The sequence below is a fragment of the Citrus sinensis genome, chromosome 9 (genome assembly GCF_022201045.2).
Source record: "Citrus sinensis cultivar Valencia sweet orange chromosome 9, DVS_A1.0, whole genome shotgun sequence".
Taxonomy (NCBI): domain Eukaryota; kingdom Viridiplantae; phylum Streptophyta; class Magnoliopsida; order Sapindales; family Rutaceae; genus Citrus; species Citrus sinensis.
Window position 1 is genome coordinate 25680515 of NC_068564.1, and position 10200 is coordinate 25690714.

Below are 10200 nucleotides of genomic sequence, written 5' to 3' on the forward strand. Positions count from 1 at the left end.
TAGTAGAGTGTGCTTCTGCGATTCAAACACAGGAAACTATCTTTAGGAAAAAAACATTTTTCCTCTTTCTGATCTCTAGCTCTTTCTTTAGTCCTTTTTACTATGGGATCCTAAAAATGGCATGCATTGCCCTTCTTCTTCTTCTCTTGAATTTAATATTTATAGTCAAATATTTGCAACAAAATTCAACAAAAGACGGCGCCTACCACAAATTGTTTTTAACACCGACCCCTGCGCGTCCCATTCAAAGGTGGATATGCACGAATAGAATGAACAGTCTTCTTGAGTTTTCTATAAATAGAGCAGAGGTGTTTCAAGGTTTCTGCAACCTATTAGTTAATACAAACCTTTTTATTTTTTAAATGATCCTGGCTAACGATTCAGTAAAACATTAATCAATTTAGATTTGACTTCACCGTGGTTTGCTCAAAAAAAAAAGAAAAGGTAGATTTGTTTTGTCTGTAAGGAAGATGTCTACTCCAGTTCCAACAGTAGTTGAAGAAACTGTTCGTCCGATTGCAGGTTTTAGTCCTACTGTATGGGGAAACCATTTCCTGAAATCTGCTTCTGATTTCAAGGTGATATATACAGGCAGAGTTCTGTATAAATTATATATATTTCATCACCAGACTTGTCCGATATGTATAGTCAGCCATACGTATGTATGTGTGCGCTCGTGTCGCATGTGCTGTAATTTGTAAGGAACATGTATCATATGAATATGAAGACAAACTAAAATCATGGGATTCGTAAAAATTATTTTCATTTCGAACAGTAGTAATTATTCTTAATTTGTGCACGCAGGCAATTGATGCTACGACCCAGGAACTATATGAAGCGCTGAAACAAGAGGTCAGGATGATGATAACGGCTACCGCGGATAAAATTGCCGATAAACTACACTTGATTGATGCAGTACAACGGTTGGGTGTAGCTTATCACTTTGAAAAAGAGATTGAAGATGAATTGGAAAAAATACTTGACCACCTTGACAATGACAATATCGGTGGTGATGATTTTTACACCCTTTCTCTTAGTTTTCGACTTCTTAGGCAGCAAGGAGTTAAGATTTCATGTGGTATGTAATTAATATTTGTGACTTAAGCTTTTGAGTAATAATCTAGTGGGCAACAGTGTTCACATCATGGTGACCAATAGTTTCACTTGATGTCGTCTGATTAATCTACAGTTTAAATAATATTCATAAAATGTTATGAAATTTTGCAATGTCTGCACATGCTCACCATATGGTAGGCACCGGCGCTCACTAGGCTATTTTGATTAAGCTTATATAATTGTTAGATGATTTTTTAATCGAGACTCACATTTATTTATTATTTTCGGATGTGATCTGAGCAGATGTGTTTGAGAAGTTTAAAAATAATGAAGGTAAATTCAAGGCATCCATGATCAATGATGTTCAAGTCATGCTAAGTTTGTATGAGGCAGCACACCTAGCCATTAACGGAGAAGATATTTTAGATGAAGCCATAGTTTTCACTACTACTCACCTTAAGTCAATGGTGTCTCACGCTAGCCCTAATCTTGCTGAGCAAATAAATCATGCTCTCAAACTCCCACTCCGTAAAGCCCTACCAAGGTTAGAGGCAAGATATTTTTTGGATGTCTGTTCAAGAGGTGACATGCATGATAAATCTTTGCTCAAGTTTGCAAAGTTGGACTTTAATTTGTTACAAGCAGCACATCAGAAGGAAGTAAGTGACATGACCAGGTATGATCTTATTCTAACAAAAAAAAAATGTTTTTCCTGTCACTACTTTAACGTCAGCATTACAAAGAGTAGGTAAAAATATTGGGAACCTAGCTAAATGGCAAAAGTTTTAAAATAAAACTTAGAAAGTTAAGTGTTATTCTCCCTAAATAGAATGTCCTTATATAAACTCGGGAGGATTAATTTTATCAACCAATCTTATATATATTAAACGACGAAGCCAAATTATTCGTTTCTTTGTATTTCTTATGCATTGGTCGCAATAGATTCTAATTTCCGTAACTTAGAAGAAAGAGAATCTTTTACACGAAATTTATTTCAGGTGGTGGATAGATTTAGATTTCTCTACCAAGCTGGCTTATGCAAGAGACAGAATAGTAGAATTATATTTTTGGATATTGATGGGAGCATACTATGAGCCCAAATATGCCTTTGGCAGAATTTTTATGTCCAAATTAATAAGCATGATATCCATCCTAGACGATACATTCGACGCCTACGGTACTTATGACGAGCTCAAGCTCTTCGTAGAGGCAGTCAAAAGGTTTGAGTTTCTGTTTAAATATTTTGAATTACTTATTTATTTATTACTAGACTTAAAGCATAGTTGCCCTTCCGGCATGGCGAAGTGGCCTTTGGTCTCATTATTTGGCTAGCCACTCAAGTCCGACTTAGGATGCTTATTTGATTTCCAATTCAGATGGGACATTGGCGCCATAGACACACTACCAGAATACATGAAATTCATTTATAAGTCACTCTTAGATGTTTACGACAAAGCTGAGGAAAGCTTGGCCAAGGAAGGAAGATCGTCATATGGCGTAAAATATGTAAAACAGACGGTATCATTTCGCTATCAATTTCTCCATCTTTCATCACATCAAAAAAAAAAAAAAAAAAAATTCTCCATCTTTCATTTGTTGTTGGGCATGCCTATACATTGGGGATTGCTATTGACTATTTGGCTTGGGCTGTATATATATATATATATTGATGTTCCTCAGATGGAAGAATCAATTATGATGTACTTTAGCGAAGCCAAGTGGTTACATGAAGGTTTTCTCCCAAAAATAGAGGAATATGAAGGTGTTGCCTTAGGGAGTAGCGGTGTTTTAACACTTGCAACGGCTTCCTTCGTTGACATGGGTGATATTGCAACTAAGGAGGCTTTTGAATGGCTAATCAAAAAGCCTAAGATTGTAGTCGCTGCGCAAACCATTGGCAGACTGATGGATGACATAGCTAGCCATGAGGTACGTGTTAGGGACAATATCCCGCATCGGTTGAGGTTAATAAAAATTTAATATCTTCATATAAATTAATTTATTACAACGAATTTGCATGAATTGATGATGGTGGACGTAGTTTGAGCAAAAGAGAGGACATATTCCCTCAGCTGTTGAATGCTACATGAAGCAACATGGTGTATCGGAGGAAGAGGCAAAAAAGGCTTTGAGGATACAAGTTGATAATGCGTGGAAAGATATAAATGAAGAGCTTCTGAGTCCAACTGCTGTGTCATTGCCTCTGCTTGAGCGAATTCTTAATCTTGCTCGTGTATGCCACTTTATGTATGAGGATGGCGATCGCTACACGCAACCACTTTTGATGAAAGACCAAGTTGCCTTAGTGCTTAAGGACCCCGTTACTCTATGAAGATACTAGTTCCATATATAAAAATATATGGAGGATATTATGTATGAATCATTTCCACACGAATCGCTTTGAGACTAATAACAGGAAACAGGGCCGTTGCTCTGTTTATACCTGGTTTGCTAGCTTGAATCTTTGTCTCTGGAAGCTCCAGGTTTCATCGCAATAAATTTCTGAAGCTTAAGTACCCAATATACCGAATTTTGCAATTGAAATTGTGGCTTAAGCCAATTAGCCAATGCTATAACCAATTCAATGTTCTGTTGATAGATGCTGAAATTAATTACAGTGGTCTCCTCAGCTGGCAAGAAAAACTAACTTGACCTTGGCCCTTACAACTAAATAGACTAGTTAGATCGTTGCATTAATCTGAATGTATAATTCAAGGAGATAAAGGCTTATATTCTGTCCAAGTCTACAATAAAATTATTTCGGAACCATTACGCAGAAAATGCAGCAACAGATTCATTGTATGAACCTGAGCTTCAAATTTCTTAGGAAGCTTTAACTTTGTGTAAGTTTTATCCAACTTCAGCATTCTCAACTAAAATCTAATTTCTCTTTGGGGAGTTGCTACCAAGATAAGATTGCAATAAGGGAAAGAAATTGACGTCTTCATCTTCTATTTCCTCTTTTAAGTTTATTTCACATAACATAACTAAACGGAATGTGGTGTCTGTGCAGCCTTAAATTCTCCATGCTATCAAACACCGCCCATGATTATGAACAAATGATTATTCATTGATTGTTTAAGAACTTTGCAACAACAATACTAAGACCAGAAACACAAGAATTTGATCAAAAATAACAATCAAACTAATTCTCTCTAGAGAGCTCTCTAATTCTTGCTGAAACTGCCTCAACAATCAGCTTATATAACAGCCGATAACAAACCCGGATTGCCCAGGATTCAGTCGTATGGATAACGGCTTTACACCTAACTTGATTCTCTTTTAAACATGCATTCTCAAGTGCGTCACCTAAGCGTTGCTTAAAACGTCATCCCGTGTTGCCGTTTTAATGTTTAAGTAAGCCGCATGACCAGCCCGTGACAAATCGAAAACATAATTAATAAGCAAAACGATCCCGTATAAATGCTTCAAGTTTTGAATTCATCATTTTAGTCCGCATGTACAATTCAACTTTCTTCTTAATTTCTCAAATTCTTTCCTGCCTAGGATCCGAGGTTTACTTGGTCAAGATTCAAGTTTGCTTTGGCTGTTTGCTTTCGTCACCTTCTTTTCTTTTCTTTTCAAGTTTAAATTATTTGTATTGACCTCTTTAAATTCATATTATTTAATATGAAATCTTCTATTATGAACTTTCAATTTATATTTTTAAGTATAATTTATTATGTGTTAATTTACGAAATATCTCTTTTACTTTAGTATTAAGATTTGTGCATTAATAGTTAATTTATTAATTTTAGGGCTCTGTCTACCGTGCCACTTGGGCACGGTACCCCCTATTTTCGTCGTGTAGTGATGTCGCCCTTGGATGGAAAAGGACGAGATCGTGCAGGTGTGCAGAGGCCACGTTGCAGGTCAAGGAAACCGGGAGTGCAGGTCATAGGACTGGAACTAGAGATGGCAAAAGTTCGGGTCGGGTCCGGGTTTGGGGCTGCCCGGGACCGACCCGCATGTCACTCATAGCTACCCGGATCCGGACCGTGCCCGGATTTTTTTTATGCGGGCCGGGTACTTGCCCGGCACTATCCGGGCACGGGTTTTTTTCCGGGTTTTCTCTACCCGCATTTTCAAAGCTGAAAATGAAACGAGGGTATGTTTGCCACCGCCACAGCTGATAAGTGTTAACCAAGAAAGTGTCATAAGTTTTGGGATCTCTTTCCCAGAAAAGCGGCCATGGGAGATAATTATTGAATTTATTAATCCACATGCGTAGCTCTGCTTAGCTTATTATTATTAAATTTAGAGCTGAAGAAAAACAAAACTTGCCGCTTTGATAGACCAACCAAATGAGGAAAGGTGGCAGTGTTCAAAGCACATTCCCTAAGCAAAAACTTGCTTGCCATTAAAGCTCAGATAAAAAAAAGATAACATACAAAAATGCAGACATGTTAATCATTACACACATCTGCAAAGTTGTACGGGAGCCATACTTACACACATCTGCAAAGCTAAAAGCACTGGAAAAAAAATCATTTCAAGGTAAGACTGTAAGAGGTTCGTGGAGGGAGCCATACTTACTCAAACGGTACGGGAGCCATACTTACACACATCTGCAAAGCTGAAAGCACTGGAAAAAAATCATTTCAAGGTAAGACTGTAAGAGGTTTGTGCAGGGAGAGGCGCGGTCAACACTGCATCGGTGCCGGTGGGTGGTGGCTGCTGGTGGAGAGACGGAGAAAGGTGCCGCCGATTCGGAGATTTCAGGATGTGTGCTGCGTTGTTCACTTGCAATCGCGATTTAGGGTTCGGTTTTGGGGGCAATTGGGCAAAGAAAATTTTCTTTTCTTTTATATATATATATTTTTTTTAACTTAATAAAAAAACCGGGCACGGGTCCGGGTTCCGGGTTTTTGGTGCTGTGACCGGACCCGTGCCCGGAAGCAGCCGGGCATTGAAAATCAATGCCCGGACCCGCTTTTTCCATTCATGCGGTCCGGGTTTTACCCGGACCGCACACGCCGGGTCCGGTCCGGATCCGGTCCGGGCGGGCTTTTCTGCCATCTCTAACTGGAACTGTTGACGTTGCAAATTTCATGTTTAAGGAAACAAGAAAATGTTGGTTTCGATAAGAATAATAAAGTTAGCCAAAACAAGTATAAGTAGAAGCAAGTGTTTCGTAAGTCGGCTATATGACGTAGGCTAGTAACAATTTCATTGTTGAAGGAGGCATGTAATGGATGCAACAATAGGAACAGTAAAAGCGAAAGAATGGAAATGAAAGATAAAACGAACAAACAGTGAAAGACTAAGAAGTGGAGGCCGAAACTGTAATATCAAAACAAATAGGAAGGAGTAAAACAAATAGGAAGGAGTAAAACAAATATATGGATGCATAAACAATGAACTAGAAAGACCCCAAAACAAAATGTGGAGTGGGGAGAATTTCATAATCGTATTCGGAAGATTGGTGGATTGCAAGTCTGTGAAATTTGCGTTCAGTTTGAAGACATATGGAGTTAATTTAAGTTGAAGTTGAGTGATCCATGGTTATGACTTGAATGACTAGTGGAAATTGAAAAAAACCAAGAGCAAATAAGGAATGGTGTCGAAATGGGATAATAACTTCAAGGAACATCAGACATGGAATAAATGGCAGCTGGAAAACCGACGCATGTGGTAAAATATATGTATCACTAAACTGAGGGCTTGAAATAATAAACATCTCTGAAATGGAATAGCCGAGTAACACATGAAGGTCTATATGGCCAACAACTATGAATTTGGTTCGTTGAATAGAAGATAACCTTAGTTGGAATGAAATAGATATGGACAAGTATATTTTATCAATGGAAGCATTTAGTTGAACTGTGTTTGAAGGGGAAGTAAGCATAAATGAAGTAAAAGGTGATGCAAACGTAAATGAAAGGGAAAAATGGACAACAGCTTTGATCAATATACTTGAAACATATATGGAATATTGCAAAGATGCTCTAACTGCTGTTGCAGGTTGGCGATCTAAGAAATGTAAATGATTAAATAGATATAACAAAAATACGACATAAGTTCCAAACACATAACGCCATAATTTGACAACATTATAGCATGTTCCAAAAGGCAATGAATGCCTAACAACACAAAGTTATAAGTCCGTCATATTGTGAAATAAGAGCAAATACAGAGCACACATAATAGGTAAAAATATGGTGGTAGAAGTTTCTAGGACGGCGTTGGTTTAATTTGACCAAAGCGATGAATTTTGGTTGTAGTCATAGGAAGATCGAAGACATGGGCAATGTTGGAGGACAGAGCAGTTGGTTGCCATCAATAAGGCATATCCGCACAGGGTCACTTTTACAGGCCTACAAATTAAGGAAAAAAATGTGAAAAATAAACAAGTAATTACAATATAATAAACTTAGTTATTGAAGCGTCATAAATAAAAGAGTAAGTGAAAATTAAACAATTAATTACAATAAAATAAACATAGTTATTGAAGCATAAAAAGAAAGAGTAAGTGAAAATTGAACAAAGAAATACATTTTAACAAACTAACTCATTGAATTGTCATCACTGCTGCTTGATAGTAGTCGGAAGAAGTCATGTGCAGCAGCAGGAGTGTTGGCTAAATATCGAGTAGGCTGAATCTGTTATAAAATGGGAAAACATTGACTGATTAATTGAATTTCAGATTAATATCTAGTAAATGCATATTATGGATAATAGAGACGATAAGAGATGTGGATAAATGACCTGTGCTGCAGGGGCAATATGGCACGGCGTGTGTTGTAAAATAATGGTGTGTGCACATGGAGGAGGGAGCAAAACAGCAGAAGCATGGGACATCCATGGAAAATTTTTCTAATACAATCAATATAAGAGATCTACAACGAACAATAAGCATGTACCATTTCTACCATGGCAATATTTTATGTTTCTGATTCACTTCGTTCTATTACTTTCTGCAGTTTCACTTTCCCTATTACCAAATCACCTTACATGTTCACTGTCAAACTTAATCTTCATTGCAATACTTAGTAACACCCAAGCTACTCTTGCACTTTCGGCTGTACATTCCATTATTATTCTATGCACTTACAAAAATACAAAACAAATCAACTGAATAATCCATTTATTATTAGTCTTTTCTAAGTAATTATTATATAAATTACATAAAAATAAAAGGATTGAAAGTTTAATTTTAAGGTGCCGCCTGCTTCTAAGAAGTTGAGGTTCAAAGCATAGTCATCATGAAGATAAAAGAAGAGACAGCAAACATCACTGACCCAATAAAATTACAGAGCAAAACCACAAGTTTCTCATCAATCCTAACGCAACAAACAGGTGTCCAATTGAACTGCTAGTAAACAATCCCAAAATCTTTTTGCAAATTAATGAACTAGACTCTACAATTTTCCCATTCTCTCTACTATATATAATTTCCCAGCACAAATATTATGAATTATGGATTATTCAAGTAAAAAATTTCAATTTCAGCTTCCAGTAACCTGCAGTTTTGTTGTCGCGACCCGTCTTTCCGTTTCCTTTGATGCTACCACATAGATGTTCAACTAGCCGCGATCCACTTCATTCATCCCACGTAACACACCGTCGTAACGCGCTTCACTGTTCTCCCTACCTTATATTTCTCCTCAACGTCGGTTAAAAGCAAATCCAGCTGTGGTTTTCACCGCCCTAATACCAATAAAAATGGTGCACTACTGCAACGGGTTGAGATGGTAGCCCGACTTTAAGTCACTATTCCTTCCCAAAACCCCAACCGTTAGATTATTCTCATTAAAATCTAACGGCTGGCCAGCATACCGACAAATAAAGGGGGTATGGTATCCCTCGGGCACCGTAGCTGGACCCTTTAATTTTAGGTATAAGTTCATTTTTTATATATAATTGAATTAGATGGTGTAATACATATTATAATGTATTTTCGTTAGTTTAAGACTTGAAAAGCATTTATTTTATTTTACTGCAATAATTTTTATATGCATTACGGCAACCCCAAACCAAAATCCTAATTCAGTCCTTGTTTGTGCGTCGGTGAGTTCTTCATACATATATGATTAATTCGTAAAGAGACTATTAGAAATCATGAGGATCTCATGAGGATATGATCAGGGATCATGTAAATTACCAGCCAAAATGAAGAAGCTTCTCAATTAAGTCAATTAAGAGCCAAGATCTTCTCCATTATTTCATATTACACCTCATGGAATTGCTTGGATTGTATCATAACGCATCATGTGGAAATTTTGTTGCAGGATAGTGGTTATTTATAACGTGTTATTACAAAAGATGGGTGGAAATGTAGTTTACACTTCATACAAACAAGTTCAGTTTAAATAACAATATTCAGTGATCTTGAATCTTTCTGAACTTGATTGTAGTTTTCTTCTATTATCTTCTCAATAATAATAATAATAATAACAATATTCAATCCCTTTCGAAAATAATCTTTGGAAATCCTATGATTAATTATTAGAAAGAAAGTTACAATAAAATGGAATAATATTGTAGATTATTTGAAAGAATAAATGCTTTCATCGTGTCTGTTAATTAAAACAATATTTATCTTTTCATAACTCTCTTTTTAAAGGATTAGTACTCTTAATTGGTGAAGCAAATGCACTTTTATATTTCTCATGCTTGCAGAGAGGTTAATGGTGATGCAGATTGTATAGCTAATCTCGGATTGGCTTGTGTTTTTTTCCACTCGGTGGGATTGATTTGCCTGCCGATCCAATTAAACGGTTCCTAACTCATAATACAAATGACTTTTTGTGCTATCGTTTTGCCTCGTCACATGAGGTGTTTTTAGTCTGATATACTATGATTATTATAACAAGATAAGACTTATTACATTCCCCTAGAAGGGTAATTGCCTAATTGGTATACCCAATGAGGAAAATAGAACACAGCAATCAGACAGAACAATAGCAGGACTTATCAATTATAACAACTGCTAAACTGGGAAAATTAAAATAATTAAAAGTGCTGATAAATTGTCATACATCGTTATTTTTCATCAATAGAATTATAAGGAATGGGAAACCAATTCTAAAAAAATGGGTGTGTAGAGAAAATAGATCTTGGACGGTCCACGAGAATTCGATCTGCGCTTTGATCAACACGAAATAGGTGACGGTGACCTTTTTTTATAAAAAAATTTTATGA

General features: G+C 36.6%; 1 protein-coding gene and 1 long non-coding RNA gene across 3 annotated transcripts; one reads left to right on the forward strand and one right to left on the reverse strand.

Annotated features, from left to right (window-relative positions):
• The first annotated feature begins 341 nt into the window (after positions 1 to 341).
• LOC102616874 ((E)-beta-farnesene synthase-like) lies at positions 342 to 3734 on the forward strand. The gene is made up of 7 exons (XM_015529370.3): positions 342 to 578; positions 805 to 1078; positions 1360 to 1732; positions 2055 to 2276; positions 2433 to 2574; positions 2737 to 2985; positions 3098 to 3734. Exons 1-7 carry the CDS (start codon positions 471 to 473, stop codon positions 3386 to 3388), a joined length of 1659 nt encoding a protein of 552 aa, XP_015384856.1. The 5' UTR covers positions 342 to 470; the 3' UTR covers positions 3389 to 3734.
• Positions 3735 to 7030: 3296 nt separating this feature from the next.
• On the reverse strand, positions 7031 to 8751 carry LOC102615103 (uncharacterized). Of its 2 annotated transcripts, none has more exons than XR_008052037.1 (3): positions 8520 to 8751; positions 7552 to 7658; positions 7031 to 7373 (listed from the first exon to the last, which is right to left on the reverse strand). It is a non-coding gene; the product is annotated as an uncharacterized LOC102615103 (long non-coding RNA). The 2 variants fall into 2 exon arrangements; XR_008052036.1 differs by having other exon boundaries at positions 7568 to 7658; positions 8520 to 8744.
• Positions 8752 to 10200: the final 1449 nt, after the last annotated feature.